General features: G+C 40.5%; 1 protein-coding gene across 3 annotated transcripts; it reads left to right on the top strand.

Moving 5' to 3' along the window:
- Positions 1 to 2,174: 2,174 nt before the first annotated feature.
- Positions 2,175 to 15,788, top strand: Armcx1 (armadillo repeat containing X-linked 1). Of its 3 annotated transcripts, XM_070040053.1 has the most exons (5): positions 2,175 to 2,306; positions 11,866 to 11,972; positions 12,142 to 12,194; positions 13,501 to 13,590; positions 13,862 to 15,788. In XM_070040053.1, exon 5 carries the CDS (start codon positions 13,993 to 13,995, stop codon positions 15,382 to 15,384), a length of 1,392 nt encoding a protein of 463 aa, XP_069896154.1. In that variant the 5' UTR covers positions 2,175 to 2,306; positions 11,866 to 11,972; positions 12,142 to 12,194; positions 13,501 to 13,590; positions 13,862 to 13,992; the 3' UTR covers positions 15,385 to 15,788. The 3 variants fall into 3 exon arrangements, with proteins under 3 accessions (XP_069896154.1, XP_069896155.1, XP_069896156.1); XM_070040054.1 differs by lacking the exons at positions 2,175 to 2,306; positions 11,866 to 11,972 and adding an exon at positions 11,680 to 11,865; XM_070040055.1 differs by lacking the exons at positions 2,175 to 2,306; positions 11,866 to 11,972; positions 12,142 to 12,194 and adding an exon at positions 11,680 to 11,865.
- Positions 15,789 to 17,121: the final 1,333 nt, after the last annotated feature.

The raw sequence follows: 17,121 nt of genomic DNA, 5'->3' as shown, positions 1-17,121 counted from the left end.
TGTAATCCTAGCTACTCAGGAGGCTGAGATCTGAGGATCGCGGTTCAAAGCCAGCCCGGGCAGGAGAAACCGTGAGACTCCTATCTCCAATAAACCACCAGAAAACCGGAAGTGGCGCTGTAGCTCAAGTGGTAGAGCGCTTGCCTTGAGCTGAAGAGCTGAGGGACAGCGCCCAGGCCCAGAGTTCAAGCCCCACGACCGACAAAAAAAAAAAAAAAAAAAAGACATAAGAATCTTTTGAACTTATCTGTCTGAACTGGCTTCAGATTGTGATCTTTAGATCTCAACCTCCTGTGTAGCTAGGAATATAGATACTAGTTACCAGTATCTGACCATATAGGGCTGTTACTTTTTTTTCTTTATTATTTTTTGTGGGGTGTGGGCTTGAACTTGGTGCCTGGGCAGTGTCCCTGAGATTTTTGCTACCATTTGAGCCACAGCTCCACCTCTTGCTTTTAGCTGATTAATTGGAAATAACATTCTCATGAACTTTTCTGCCTGCACTGGCTTAGAACCTCAGTCCTCAGATCTCAGCCACCTATGTAGCTAGAATGAGGCATGAGTCACCAGCACCTGGCTATTCTTGAGTTTTAGCCATAGATTTTTATCTTTGGGATATGAAAGTTTATCTGTTTATTTCAGTCCCATTCTTATCTACTCTCACACATTTCCAGATATTTTTTTCTCAATTGTTATATTCCTATTTTGGTTATACTGGCAATATTCTTTTTACTATATATGTGCTATTAGCTGTTGAATCATTAAGTACAATAAAGACATTAGATTACTTTTTCTGTCCTGTATAACTTTTGGTTTTCTCTAGATTTCTAGGACACCAGATGTCTTCCAAGCTTTGTTTCTCATATCCTCCTTTTCTATAAATTAATCACCAATTTATCTCTAAAATGTCCTCTCAATCATGTAAATATTCTTCCACTTCGTTCAAAAAAATTAGATATTCTAGCCGGGCGCCGGTGGCTCACGCCTGTAATCCTAGCTACTCAGGAGGCTGAGATCTGAGGATCCCGGTTCAAAGCCAGCCTGGGCAGGAAAGTTTGTGAGACTCTTATCTCCAATAAACCACTAGAAAACCGAAAGTGGTCCTGTGGCTCAAGCGGTAGAGCACTCGCCTTGAGCTGAAGAGCTGAGGGACAGCGCCCAGGCCCAGAGTTCAAGCCCCACGACCGACAAAAAAAAATTAGATATTCTAACATTGTAATATTCTTGACAAAGTTCTTCTTAGGAATCTTCTAATCTGGTCAATACTGGACCAAAGCAATACATATTTAAGATTTTTTTTCACAACAATCCTGGTGATTCTCCTTGCCTGCTGTTGTGTCTGACCCATGGTTTCTTGTATATCACATTCCCCCTCTTTCTTGGCTTATGCTCTGTTTTGCCAGAGCATATCTTCTAGTAGCTTCTTGAAAAAGTGCATATACAAAACAAACTTTTTTCACTTTGTGTTAATGTTAATAACAAAACAGCATAAGACTAGAAGCCTAGTCTTTCATTTATATTGCAAAACAAGCTAACCAAAGTGAAGATGGAATATAATGTTTTACTTATTGTTTCTGTGACCTTTCATCAACCAGATTTTTGTCTTTCAAGTAAGGCAGAGGTACACGACACTGGCAAAAACAATAAAAGGTAAACAAAAATAGTATGCAAGTAAGAGATAACCCAACTAAAAAATCCTGTCAGAAAACAATAGCCACTTATTAGATTAGAGCAAAAGGAGAAAGCTACTTCTAAACCCTAATCATAATGTTTGTTCCACTTTACCATGGTAATTTCACAACATCATTCTTCATTTCTGAAATGATAAAATTCCTGTCAAAAAAGGGAAATAGGGCCAGGTGTTGGTGGCTCACAACTATAATCCTAGCTACTCAAGAGGCTGAGGATTATACTTCAAATCCAGGCAGGAAAATTTGTGAGACTCTTATCTCCAATTAAGTACCACAAAAGCTAGAAGTGGAGCTATGGCTCAAGTGATACAGCACTAGTCCAGGCCCTGAGTTCAAGCTGTAAGACTAGAACAGACAAACAAACAAGCAAACAATAACAACAAAAGAAATGAGAACCAGGCACAGTGGTTTAAGTCTATAATCCTAGATGCTCATGAGGTAGAAATCAGGGGATCATTATGTAGACCATGCTGGGTAAAAACATTTGAAAAACTCCATCTCAACCAATGGCTGGATGTCACAGTGGATGCCTGTTATCCTAAGCTACAGGGGAAACAAAATGGCTGAGTGCAGTGGCATGTCCTTGTCATTCCAGCAACAGAAAGAAGCACAAATGTGAGTATCAGAGTCTATTCTAGTCTATCTATCTCAAAAATGTCAGTTCTAAAAAGATTGGCAAAGTGGTTCAAGTGATAAAGCACCCCAGTATATCCAAACACCAAAGCAACAAAAGAAAGGGTGTTGGGGCTGGGAATGTGGTTCAATGGTAAAGTGCTTAGCTAGCATGCATGAAACCATGGGTTTGATTCCTCAGTACCACATAAACAGAAAAGACCAGAAGTGGTGCTGTGGCTCAAATGGTAGAGTGTTAGTCTTGAGCAAAAGGAGCTCAGGGACAGTGCCCAGGTCCTGAGTTCAAGCCCCAGGACTGGCAAAAAAAGGGGTACTGGTGAAAGTCACTTCATTTATTCTAATAAATTACCTTTCTCATTTTTATAAACATGTCTATCATCACAACACTGAGAAATAATACCTAAGACTAGAGATGTGGCTTATGAAACAAATTAACAAGAAAAATATAAGAAATTAGAACCAATAAGATGGAAAAAACACTCACTGAAAATCTGTATTAATAAAAAATTCAGAAACAAAATTCTATTAGTACAAACTATCCTGAGTGGTTTGATATACAGATTGGATCAAATGACACCATACTTCCATAAATAGATTTTCTTTATTCATTTGAAGTTGCACATGAATATACTCTCAGTACTATAGGACCCAAATAGTTACTGTAGCACCTATAAATACAAATAAATAAAAATATTTTACTTTGGGAACTGAATATGTTGGGAATCCCGTGTAATCCAACCAACATGGTTGTTTGATGTACAGTCTGTGTAAATATAAATATTCTTTGTATTATAAGGCTTTGACCTTCCACTTTCTTCACCAACATTACTATTCAGCATATTTTGTGAACCTTCAAATTCCACAGTTCAAATTACTGACTCATAAAAGGCAGCATCCTTCAGAATTATATGAGATCAGCTAATCATCCAGAAATATACAAACACCTTCTGTTCATTTCATAAGGATGGAACTTTTTCATGGTCTCCATCATCAACTAGTAAGTCATCAGAAAAGCTTCTTTTGTTTTATTTTCTTTTATATTTATTTATTTCATTGAACTTAGGACCTTGTACTTGCTAGGCAACCAGTCTAACACTTGAGCTATGCCTCCAGTCCTCAGAGCAAACTTTTGAAACCTTTCAAGTATGCAGACATCATTGTTCTTTTCCAATGTTTGGTTACTAGCTTGGCTGAAGATGGATTTTTTTTTTTGTCCGTCATGGGGCTTGAACTCTGGGCCTGGGCACCTGAGCTCTTCAGCTCAAGGTGAGCGCTCTGCCACTGTAACTACAACGCTACTTCTGATGTTCTGGTGGTTAATTGGAGACAAGCATCTCATGGACTTTCTTGCCTGGGCGGGCTTTGAACCATGATCCTCAGATCTCAGTCTCTTGAGTAGCTAGGATTACAGGCATGAGCCACCAGCACCCGGCTGAAGATGGAATTTTGAATTGCAAAGTCTCTAATTTTATTTTGTAGTGTTGTTTAGAAGTCGAACTTTACTCTGGTTATTTTTAATTAGGTAATATATTTGAATGGTTCAAATAATAAAAAATGCAATGAAAACTATTCTTACTGCTACATCCTTTTCCTACTAAGAACTCCTTTCCTCCAGATGACCATTCTTATTGTCTTCTTTGTTCTAGGATTTCTTTTTGCATATGTAAGTAAATAGAAATATAAAAATTCTTACTTTAGGGCTGGGAAGTTGGCTCAGCAGTAGAGCGCTTGCCTTGCATGCCTGAGGCCCTGGGTTCGATTCCTCAGCACCACATAAGCTAAAAAAAGAAAAAAACTGGAAGTGGCGCTGTGGCTCAAGTGGTAGTACACTAGCCTTGAGCTGAAGAGCTGAGGGACAGTGCTCAGGCCTAGAGTTCAGGCCCCACAACCGGACCAAAAAAAAAAAATTCTTACTTTACTTTGTATATAAAAGGTAATATGTACACACATATATACTCTTTTTTTTGGGGGGGGGGTCCGGTCGTGGGGCCTGAACTCTGGGCCTGGGCGCTGTCCCTCAGCTCTTCAGCTCAAGGCTAGCACTCTACCACTTGAACCACAGCGCCACTTCTGGCTTTGTTCTTTTTGCTTATGTGGTGCTGAGGAATGGAACCCAGGGCCTCATGCATGCAAGGCAAGCACTCTACCTCTGAGCCACCTTCCCAGCCCCACATATATACTCTTAAGGTCTTCCATTGATTGGATGAAGTCCACTCATCCAATGGATGGTACTGTAATTAAACTAAACAGAATTCAATATTAGTATTTATACAATACCTTCATGGCAATATCTAACCTAGCATTTGGCCAATCACGTGAGCATTATAACCTAGCCAAGTTGACACATAAAATTAGCTATCACAGTCTATTCTCTTGTCCACTTGACACTTACACATATCACCCTAAACCATACTTAAGCTTAAATTAAAGTCAGTAACAAAGCAATGTGTTCATCTAAGATGACACAGATATCGTGGAAACAATTGAAAATGATCCAGAGAAAGATGCAAAATCCTTGGGTAATCTTTACACTTTTCTTTGATAAATTTTAAAGGCTAGTACATCTTACGTTATATGACAAAGAATTACAGAAGGGAACAAAATGGTAGAGTGCTATCCTTGAGCAAAATGAGCTCAGAGACAGTGCCCAGGCCCTGAGTTCAAGCCCAGGACTGACAAAAAAGTGGCTGCTTAGTTTTCTTGATATCTTGATGGTCAGTGGCTAGGTTGCCAGTCTACTAAGGCCCAGTAATAATCCGTTTCTTTAACAAAAAGTAGTTATTTACAGATAATGGCAGGGCTTTTTCTCCAAAATCCTATGGGTCTGCACTGTGGCTCACTGTATAAGGGCCTGCCAGAATCTTCAAATAGCATCTCTATTTGCCACTGGCACTCCAATCAGTATTAGATCTGCTAGAGCATAACACAGCAGCTTGCACGGCAGCTTGGACCTGTTGCAGAGCTTTTGTTGTTTTCGACTGAACTCAAAACGAGCAGCTTTTTGGATTATTTCATAAATGCGACAGAGTAACAAATTCAAATAAGAAATGTGTTCCCTCTAAAATCCAAAAAAACCTCACTGGACATAATGTCTCTATTTTAGTTGAAGGAGGGGCCAGAGGCAATAACTTATATGCCACCTTAGGATGAATAGCTCATCATGCTCCATGCCACTGTAGTACTAATATTTTGCTGAGGTGGAAGGCGCCTAAATTGTTTTTTAGCCTCTCCATGACATGCAAGTACATTGTCAATAAATTTAAACAGTTACTATTTCTTCCCCCTTTCATCCAATCAGCATAATATCATCAATGTAATGGAGAAGTATGGTAAATTTTATGAGGATTATACTATGACATATAGCTGTGCAAGTGATATACTCCTAAAGAATAGTGAAGGTGTATCCCTGTTCTTACCAGTTGAAAGCAGACAGCTTCTAGTGTTCTTTACAAACAATTGTTGAGGAAAAATAGCATTTGCCAGATCAATAACTGCCTACGAGATTCCAGGGTATGTATTAATTTGCCCAAGCAATCAGAACACATCTGAAGCAGCAGAGGCAGTTGCAATATCCTCTTGATTGAATGGGAGAAATAGTGGAAATCAAGCCATTGATGGTGGCACTAATCTCCAAGGCCCTCTAGGAAAGTGATAATTGACTTTCTTTTCCTATTCTTAGAGGCAGTTCTACTAGCTAGTACTTGGCCTTTCCAGCCATAATAGCCCTTGTGTTGCAAACCAATAGAGGTACCTGCTTGTGTATTCCAATCATGTATTCTTATGGGTAAATAACCACAGAGTGGGGTAGGAACACATTGTAAGATACAGCTAAACAAAAACTTCATAAACTTCCTTTCATAGGCTCCTTCATATAACTGGTGAACCACAATGATATTTGGGGTCATGTGAAAATAGTGTCTGTTCAGAGCCAGTGTTCAGCCACCTCTGCAAGGTCTGTTCAGTTCCTCTTTCTCAATTTGTAGTTGGCAAAAGGACATATGTCCCTTTGGAAAAGGGTAGGAGAAGGATTACCAGGATACATTTTTGGCAGTGTCACAGTGTCTTTCCTGAAGTAGATCTACCCTTTATTTCATTCAAAAATTTTGGGTTTGAAGTAGCTCAAGCGGGTGCCCGTGGGTCAAGCCTGTAAATCCTAGGAACTCAGGAAGCTGAGACCTGAAGATTGCAGTTCGAAGTCATCCCAGGCATAGAAGTCCACATGAGACTTTTGTCTCCAATTAACCACTGAAAAACTGGAAGTGGTGCTGTGGCTCAAATACTGGAGTACTAGTCTGGAGCACAAACAAGCTCAGGGACAGTGCCCAGGGCCCGAGTTCAAGCCCCATAACTGACCCCCCCAAAATGGCTCAAGATGAGGAGTTGACAGAGAAACTATGACTCTACTTTCATGATTTTTCTTTTTGTCGGTTGTAGGGCTTGAACTCAGGGCGCTGTCCCTGAGCTTTTTTGCTCAAGGCCAGCACTCTACCACTGTGAGCCATCGCACTACTTCCAGCTTTCTGGTAGTTATTTGGAGATCAGAGTCTCATGCACTTTCCTCCCCAGGCTGGCTTCAAATGGTGATCCTCAGATCTCAGCCTCATGAGTCACTAGGATTACAGGTGTGAGCCATGGGCTCCTGGCTTGTTTTTATGATTTATGTTAGACTTTTATCCACTTGTCCTAAATACAATTTATAAAAATCAAGTGAAATATTAGTAGCCTGCTCTTTTCTTTCTCCTCTAGGGACAACTGCATCAACTAGGCATTGCCACAAATCTGTGTACCAGATTGCTCTGTATTTAAGTCAAGGAGTGACAATGAATTTAACAATTGTTGGGGAAGACCACTAAGCCATGAATACTAAAAGAACCTTAATTATAAATGTGATTAAAATAAAACAACCAAAGAACTTCAAGACATTAGATTAAATCTAATAGCATAAAAGATTAAGTAAAGTACATCGCTATTCAGGGTTTATAGAAAATATAAGAGAATTTTAAGATATTTTAAATTTTTGTTCTCAGAGAAACCTGAAAGGATACCATACACATAAACCAAGAACAGCCTGTTTTTGAAAAGAGAAACCGGGCAACCAAAATGAGTTCTTGAAAACTAAAAACTATGATTGGTTATAAAACTTCATCAGAAGGGCTGAAGAACCTATTGCTCATAGATGAAGTTGGAATTGAATCTTTGGGGGACTTAGTAGTAAATGCTCCCTAAATTTTAAAAAGATTGTGAACATATAATTCTGCACATAACTTGTCTATGATGTGTAATAAGAATATTCTGTGAATTAAATTATTTAAAAAAAGAATATTCTGTGAACTTTAATGCAAATGTAAAGATAGACTTTTTAAGCCAGGACCTATTGGAACTTGGAAGGCTGAGATCCAAAGGATTGCAGTTTGAGGTCAGCCTGGGTATACACATTCTCAACCAAAAGCTGGTGGCTGAGATAGGGAGTATTACAGTTCAAAGCCAGTCCAGGCATAAAAATCCACAAGATTTAAAAAACGGGGGGGAGGGGTTTGGAGGCATCGCTCAGATGGTAGAACTCTAGACAATGAGTTGAAAGCGTCAGGTACTAAGTTTGAGTTTTGGTCTTGAACCAAAAAAAAAAGCCATAAAATCCATTTTAATAGAAGACCAGTATAATGGAGTATGCCTGTAACCCCACCTATAATAAATCTAAAATAAGCAGATTTAAGCTCAGGTCTGTGGTTGTGCTTTAGGTAACTTGAGAGGATTGATGAGATGGAGAGAATGATAGAAAGAGTGACATTGTACTCAGTCTGACATATTGAATTGAACCCCTTCAGATAACTACTTAAAGATATTTATTGATTGATTGATTGACTGATTTTTTTGTTGGTCATGGGGCCTGAACTCTGGGCCTGGGTGTTGTCTCTGAGCTCTTCAGCTCAAGGCTAGTGCTCTACCACTTGAGCCACAGTGCCACTTCTGGCTTTTTCTGCTTATGTGGTGCTGAGGAATCGAACCAAGGGCCTCATGCATATAAGGCAAGCACTCTACCACTGAGCCACTTTTCCAGCCCAAAGATATTTAAAAAAAAAAAACTTACCAAAGACTTGAGGCATGGTGAAGCAGAAGAGTTCCTGCCTATTAAGTGCAAGGCTTGAGTTTAAATCCCAAGAATTCCTAAAATTATAGTGACAGATTATGATAATATACTAATACAATTGAAATCAAAGATGATATAAGCACATCTAGAAGTAGAATTAGGATATGATTAAAAGCATAGAACATTAAAGTTTGTATCTTACTTGAGGTAATGAACAATTACAGTGGTTAAATTAATGCATATTTGTATATGCATATTTTATAAAAATTACTTATAGGCAGTAGTTGAATCACACCACATTGTCAAATTCCCAAGTGACTAAAGGGGAAGAACATGTCAGAAACACCCCAAAAGGTGCATTAGGCAATGAGGAATAAGAGAAAATCAAAAATAAGAAGGCAGGAATAAGATAAAATAGAAGTAATCACAATTAAAAGTATAGGTGATCAAATTCCCCTATTAAAGACTTAAGTGGACACTAGTGACTTATGCTTGTACTCTTAGTTATTGGGAGGCTGAAATAGGGAGTACTGTATTTTTAGGCAAGCCCAAGAAGACAGAAAAGTTCTGGAAACCTTTTCTTACTGATGGTTGTGTGTGTTGGTATGTGACAATCAGCCTGCAACAATGGAAAGCCTAAAATAGGCAAATAGTGGTCCAGGAACATGCCTGTGCAGGAAAATCGACACTATCTTAAAGGATAACCAGAGAGGCTGGTTGCCAGTGGCTCATGCCTGTAATCCTAACTACTCAGGAGACTGAGATCTGAGGATCATGGTTCAAAGCCAGCCCAGGCAGGAAAGTCCTTGAGAGTTTTATCTCCAATTAACCACCTGAAAACCAGAAGTGGCGCAGTGGCTCTAGTGGCCTTGAGCTGAAGAGTTCAGGGACAGCACCCAGGCCCAGAGTTGTTGTTTTTAATGTTCTATGTGATTTTTTTCTTAGTTTCTTTCATATGTTAGTTCTTCTATATATCTCTGTTGTCACTGTATTTGATTTTGGTACCTTGCATCTTGTATATACATTTATCTAATTTGGGAAAAGGAAGGGGAATAACAAAATGCTGGAACAGGGAAACAGGATAACTCATTGCAACAATTATACTCACAAGACACTATGTTGGAAATGAACCTTACAACTTTATTGGGGGAAAAGTGGGGAAGGTAGGGGAGGGAAGGGATAGTGAGAGAAAAACAAAGGAGGGGGTAAAAATGTCCAAAAAGAAATGAACTCATTACTTTACTGATATAACTGTAACCTCTCTTTACAAGAAAATAAAATTTAAAAGAAAAGAATAACCAGATACAAAAGGGCTGGAGATGTGGCTCAATATTAGAGAGAGTCTGACTAACAAGCATGAAGCCCTGAGTTGAAATCTCAGAACTGCCCATATATGTATAACATATTAAAAAATGTTATTTTTAAGATATATATCAAAAACAGTCACAGAAAGACAGAAAATAAAGTAGAAAATGTATGAGGCACACACATTTAAATAATTAGGAGTGGTAAGATTACCAGAACAGTGAAATTCAAAACAAAATGGTTTATAAAGTTGTATATATGTGTGTTTTCTGGTACTGGACTTTGATGGGTGTCTACTAGCTTGGCTAGTGCTCTGCCACTTCAGACATGTTTCCAGCTCTGCTGAACAGGGGTTATGTAGTGAGATTAAGGAGGGGTGGGGGAGAGAGAATTACTGAGGATGATATATATGCATTTACAGGCAAGTTTTAACTTTTAAGGTTTTTTTTCAATTTATCTATGAATCTGTCAGAATGTGACAGGAGCTATAGTTCCTTTCTCTGCTAAAATGGACATATGTATTTAAACCACTTTAACAGAAATTCTGCTGTTCCACAGTGCTGACCAGGTAAATATGCCTATTCTAGTTTAAATGTGATCAGTGGTTTTTAGTGAGGTTTAGTTCTTGAGACTAGGCATACATTTGACTGGGCATATATCCACACCATGGTCAATATGGACTGGCAGGCAGTGATTGTGCAACAAGGTTAGTCCTGGGTTCTCTGGTCTGAAGGAGGTCAGAGATGAGCGGCCCAGCAAGCTGCATTTCTCAGTAATACAGTGTTAGGAACAACATGAATAAGGAGAGAAAGGCAAAGAGGAACAAAATTCCTATGCATTTCAGAATTACCTTTGGGGGAATTTGGGGGAAGATCTGATTAGGGCCCAAAGAATGTACTCAGGTGGGTCACATGAATGAAGGTCAACCATGCATATATTTTTTGATTGAGCAACAAACAGATGTGTGGAAATAAGGAATAAGAAGCTCTGGAATGTGGGAGGGATGTGAGGGCAGCACATTCCCACTTGGTGACAGAGCTGAGAGCATTAGAGTAGCTCTTCCTCCCTGGCCCTCAGCTGCCTCAGCCTTAGTAGACTGGAATCTAAGTTAGGAGCAGGTGTTCACAGCAGTCATCAAATCTTGATATTCACACAGCAGTCAGCCAGGACTCTGGTTACTTCACAATACAAGTTTTGTTTAATCAAATTAAGGCTGGATTTTATTGTTTGTATTTTATTGAATTGTAAGTAGAGCCAAAAGTAGATAAAGTAAATAAATATTTTGTGTAAAATGGCTAAGTTTGGACAACTGACCATTTATTTCTTTGTGCATAGATGCATAGATCGTATAGCAAATTCTAGTTTTCAATTTTAAAATGAGTTAGTTATATTTCTACTGGCTGTAACCAGTAGAAACATTTTTTTTAATGTAACACATACATATGATGAAGTTAATGAGACCCAATTCTCCACTTAAATAAAAATATGATTTTATCTCTTTGGTATAAAAGCAAAGTATTACCGATTTCAAAATATGGAGAAAAAAGATTAGGAAAGATAATCCCACAATTTATCTCCTTTTCTGAAATTCTGCTCCCCATATGGTATAGGGATGGATATAGGAAACAAGGAGCTTTTATTGTTGAAGAGGGTGGGGACGGTGAAGGGAAAAGCAGTTAGACTGGGAGTAAAAGACGCAACATTGTCTCTGGACGAAGAGGAGCCAAAAACCAGTGGGTGTGAGAGTGTTCATTAAAGAAAAGCAAATTCCGACTACAAGAAGCGCCTTCTTGGGCCCCTGGAATTGGCAAAAAGGGAAATGGGTGGCAGGATCAGATGGGCAGAGAAGGAAGGGGGAGTGTCAGCCCCAGTGACACTGCTGTGGGAGTGGCAATTGGGGTCTTGATCTCATGGGTGACGTGGTAATCACGTGAGCCGGATCCGACGTACGCAAAAATCCTTCTAATTCCTGGTCTGGGCTTGGTCTAGTTGCCCTCCCGGTATTACCGCTCAGAGAGCTAGCGGTCAGGCCTGCTGCCAGGGAAGCAGCAGCAGCCCGAGGAGGAAGAAAAGGAGGGGGAGGAAGAAGAGGAGGAGGAGGCGGAGGAAGAAGAACCTGACACTGCATCCCCCCCACGCCCCCAGCAGGTTTGCGTGTGAATGGGAGCTGCCTGGGACTCTAGCGACACTAACTGCGTTTTCCACACCCTTGCGCTGTCCCTGGCCTTTTCTAGAACAAACAAACAAACAAAAAGGTGGGCATTGGAAGGCTGGATTCCAGGGGAAACCCCGACAAAGAGGGGGGCGGATCTTTGCATGCCAGGTCTTTGACTCAAGAAAGGGAAGGTGTCTTGTGGGCTGATCCAGCCACTAACGCAGAATCTTAAAGCTCTGAGACTTTCTGTCATCCCGCGTTTCTTTCAGAAGGGAGCTCGTGCTGTCATAGCAAAGAAATAATCTACCCTGAATTCCTACAGGTCAGTGTGCAACTGAGATTGTGGTGGCAATCTCAGAAATGTGACATAACTCTGATCTTTTATTGACTCTCCCAGCAGTCTTCTTGCCATTAATTTGGGGGAGGGAGCAGGGAAAGGGATGTGACCTTTCTTAAAAGAAAAATAGTTATCATTGGGGATGGATTCTGTTGGGGAGTACAGAAAAGGACGTTTGATTTTCTTTCACTCCTTGGGTTTTCTATACGTGCTTGACTGTCCTCTCTTTCTGGTGTGGATCCTAAGGGGTGTGGTTTTTTCTGGGAAAATGGCTGAACCTTAGGGATAAGGGTGCAGTGTGTATGGGGGATGGAGGGGGTGCAGTACTGCAGGTGAGCTGGTGTCAGTGGATCCAGAGAGATGGGGTAGGGTGAGAGATGAAAAAGTGAAATCTTCTGACAACCAGAACTCCCAATTTGGATAAGCTGCCATAGGGGTTTTCCAAAGAGTTCAGTGTCAGCTAAGCCATTCCTCTCTGCTGTGTCACCTTTGTGTGGATTGTGGATCAGAAAGGGGGAAATTATCCAGAACCAAGTAGGTCAGTGTGAGTGGGATGGCACTGTTTAGAGACCCCTAGGATGGAGGGTGATGGTGACTGTCAACTCTTGTGGGCCTGTGTATTTCCTCTACATACACCTCTTTTTCTCTTCTCTACACCTGGGGTAATGGAGCTTGCAAAAGAAAGTGCTCTGCAGATTGAAGACAGGGAAAGAAGTGGTTGGGGTGGAAAAATGGCAGAAAACTCTGGGTGAAGTGGGGAAGATGCTACTCCAAATCAATGAGGGTACAGTGTGGTTGCTATTGGCCCATCTACCATTGTCAGTCTTCAGGTTCGGTGAAGGCTGAAACTGAGATGAGAGAGGAAGGAAACTGATAAAATTCTTGGTGGAGAGGAGAGAGGTTGTCCTGGTACCTTTAAGATAGTGGGCATAGAGGAAGCAAGGAAAAGTGTGAGATCTTTATGCATTTTGCATCTATCTTGTTTCAAGATACTACTTCACCAATATCCATTTTGTTTTAAGGAAAAAGATGTGACCTCATCTTTGGAGAAAGTGATTAACAGGGAGTTGAGTGGGGAGTAGGAGAAGAGGATAAGTGAACAAGGAGGGATAGGGAGATAATGAACTTCACAAATCACATCTCTGTGAGGTGGGGAGGGTAACAGGTGAGAAACACTGCAATGAGGGACAAGGGCCAGAGGGTTTAGAGGATGAATTCGTGGCCTTTTCTGGGTGAGATCCATCAGTTCCCTGATCTCTGAACAACCTCTTCCTCATTCTGTTTTCTTCAGGTCCTTTGGAGGCTAGAAAGAAAAGGGAGAAGCTGCGTGGGTCTCTGCTGGTGTATGTGAGAGTGCCACTGCCCCAGGACATCGGGAAGGGTATGTATTGGTCATAGGGAACTTATAAAAGACTTCAAAGTTAGCAGCCTTGGGTGGGTTGGTGGAACGTGATGTTGGAGAGGCTGGATGAGAGAGAAAATTTCCAAAATTAGCTTCCCAGTGGAGGAAAGGAATCAATGGTCTGGATACAAAACCCCCCAGTCTTTGACAATATCCTCTATACAATTTGTGGGCAAGTATTTCAATCTGTCTGCATGCAAAGGCATCAAAGCAGAAGTCCAGTGCCAGAAATCTCATTTTCTCCCCCCAGGTCTTACTGCATTTGTTCTTGCAACTGTGTCTGCCTGTGGCACCTGAAGACTCTGCCTCCTGAACTCCCCTGTGCTGAGCCTAAGCAAGCTGGCTCTGTGCCTAGGTTAAGGGATTCACTGCAGCTATCCCATGGGACGCACCAGGGAAGCTGGCTGCGTGGCAGCTGGCATGGTTATTGGGGCTGGTGCTTGCTACTGTGTGTATAGATTGACATGGAAAAAAGATGAGGATGAGAAAATCTGGGATGATGATGACTACAACGAGAATGATGAGGACGACGTGGATGACGACAAATCTAGTGACACAACAAAAATGGAGACTGAGAAGGGAGCTAAAATTAATGTTGCGGTGGGGGGCAGAGCCAAACCTCAGGATGACTCAAAAGCCAAGGCCCAGGTGGGGTCAGGACTCAAGAGCAGTCCAGGTGTAAAGAAGGATGCCCACGTAGAACCTCAGAGTGGAGGTGGCCTAGAGGCTAAGGCCAAGGCCCTTTTTAGCACCCTGAAAGAACAGGCAAGTGTGAAGGGAGGCAGAGGTAACAGAGTTGGTACAATCTCTGGAAACAGAACCCTTGCACCAAGTTTGCCCTGCCCAGGAGGCAGGGGTGGAAGCTGCCACCCCACCAGGAATGGAGCTAGGACTGGGAGTAGGGGATGTGGCAAGTCCAAGGGGAAGGCCCGTAGTAAGAGCACTAAGACTCAAGCTACATCATGGCCTGTCCGTAAAGGAAAATTTAATTTTCCCTATAAAATTGATGATATTCTGAGTGCTCCTGACCTTCAAAAGGTCCTTAATATCCTGGAAAGAACAAATGATCCTTTTATTCAAGAAGTCGCCTTGGTCACGCTGGGTAACAATGCAGCATATTCATTTAACCAAAATGCCATACGTGAGTTGGGCGGTGTCCCAATTATCGCTAAATTGATAAAAACGAAAGACCCCATTATTAGGGAAAAGACGTACAATGCCCTTAATAACTTGAGTGTGAATGCTGAAAATCAGGGCAAGATTAAGACATACATCAGTCAAGTATGTGATGATACCATGATTTGTCGCTTGGACTCAGCTGTACAAATGGCTGGATTAAGACTGTTAACCAACATGACTGTGACCAATCATTACCAACATTTGCTTTCTTATTCTTTTCCAGACTTTTTTGCTTTGTTATTCCTGGGAAATCACTTCACCAAGATACAAATTATGAAGTTAATTATAAATTTCACTGAAAATCCAGCCATGACAAGAGAGCTAGTCAGTTGTAAAGTACCATCAGAATTGATTTCACTTTTTAATAAAGAATGGGATAGAGAGATTCTGCTTAATATCCTTACCCTTTTTGAAAATATAAATGACAACATAAAAAGTGAAGGGCTTGCATCATCCAGGAAAGAATTCAGCAGAAGCTCACTATTTTTCTTATTTAAAGAATCTGGAGTATGTGTTAAGAAAATAAAAGCATTAGCAAATCACAATGATTTGGTGGTGAAAGTCAAAGTCCTGAAAGTACTAACCAAACTCTAATTTGTGATCTGTCCCAAATGACATTTATGTGATTTTTTTTAGTTTGCACATAGAAGCAGTATATTTTATAAATTTTTTGGTTTTCAATGCGCTTATATGGCAAAGAGATCCTTTAAGCTGCCATTTTGGAACAATGAATTTCACAGATGATCAACAGTGATTGATGTTCTATTGAGACTGGATCATTTTAAGGATGTCAAATGAGTATTAGAGCTTGTAGAAAGAAAACTGTTGTCAATTTCATCTTGCTACTTAGATTGAAGTATTAGTATTCATTATTTAAGCTGGTGGTCATAATCACCTTTGTCTATGTATAATCATAATTATAATCATAAATAAGCTATAATTTTGTATTGTTTACACTTGTTAATCTAAGACATGTATTTTATCAATAAAGTTTTGTGTTTAAGGCAACATTACAAAAAACAGTCTTTGTCTTTGGGTTTATTATCTGATTGGAAAGATAAGATATGTGGGAACAAAAATAACAATCAGGAGACTTCAGGAGATTTCAGTCACTCACGGGTCAAGCAGATGCAATCCATTCATGTTAAGTGGCAGCAGAAACTATTGTATACAACAGTGCACAGGGGAAGTTTTACAGAGGAGGGAACATTGAAGTAAGCTCACTTGAGAATAATATACAAAAGATCAAAAGGGCCTCCAGTGATGGAGGAGGAGTGGTGGAAGAAAGGCTTCATGGTGGGAATCCAGCTCTGGCAAGGAGGTTGGTCTGCCTGGAACATAAAGGAGAAAGCTGTCAGAATCAGAAAGATGTTGCTTGTGTCAAAATTAACAAGAAAGTAAATGCAGCTGAGAGGTTATAAAGGAATGGTTCTTATGCCTGACCCACAAGTATGCAGAGAAGCCACTGAAATATTATACAAGTATTTAGACACAAACATCTGCCCAGTAACTGTCTGTTCAACTTCAAATTGATGTTACTTTCATTGTGGCCATCGATTATAATTTCAAGATACCAGATTTAATCCTTCTCATTTTTTCTTTAAAAGCCTCTCCTTGCCTCAATCCCTTTGGACACACCCTCAGTTTACTCTGATATGCATGTTCCCATCATAATTTGTTGCTGCTGCTGCTGCTACTACTACTACTACTACTACTACTAATTTTTCTTTGGATAATCTTGCTCTATTTTTTTTAAAATTTAGATTGATAAGAATAACCTGGATTTTGGAAATGTACTGAGACAAGGAATGCAATTGTATTGGTCTGTGCAGCCTACAGGACCAAATTACACACTGCTATTCCAATATTTTCACAAGGGAGGTTGTCACTGTCGATCATTGTGGGAAGGACAGAGTCATAGTACTGTGGTTGTGACTTTTAAGACAAGGAGGAGGTAGTGTCCTCTTTCTAGAGATGATATTAGGAACATAGATGGTATCCTGCTATTTTGGTTATGTTCTCAATCTAACAGTTTAGGGTCTATTTCTATCCAAATAAGTTAAGAGGAAATGCTTTTTGTTGATATGAAGTAAGAAGGTTAGGTCTGGCCAGCAGCATATTGGCCACATGGTGGATTGTAGAGTCTGGCATCTTGTCTTCATGCTGGGGGAAGAAAACCCCCTGCCCATCACCTGCCTCCCAGATAATGCGTTTGCCCAGATCCCTGGAGGCAGGGGCAGGCACTTGGCTGATAGGTTACTGAATCTGTCAGTCCAGTACCTGGGAATGAGAATTTCCTGTGGATCTGCCCCCCTGCGCTGACCTATTTAA

This window comes from Dipodomys merriami, unplaced genomic scaffold (genome assembly GCF_024711535.1).
Source record: "Dipodomys merriami isolate MVZ:Mamm:240054 unplaced genomic scaffold, mDipMer1.0.p SCAF_3, whole genome shotgun sequence".
In the NCBI taxonomy this organism is placed as follows: domain Eukaryota; kingdom Metazoa; phylum Chordata; class Mammalia; order Rodentia; family Heteromyidae; genus Dipodomys; species Dipodomys merriami.
Note: the sequence above shows the minus strand (reverse complement) of the source record. Positions and strands in the feature narration are given on the sequence as shown.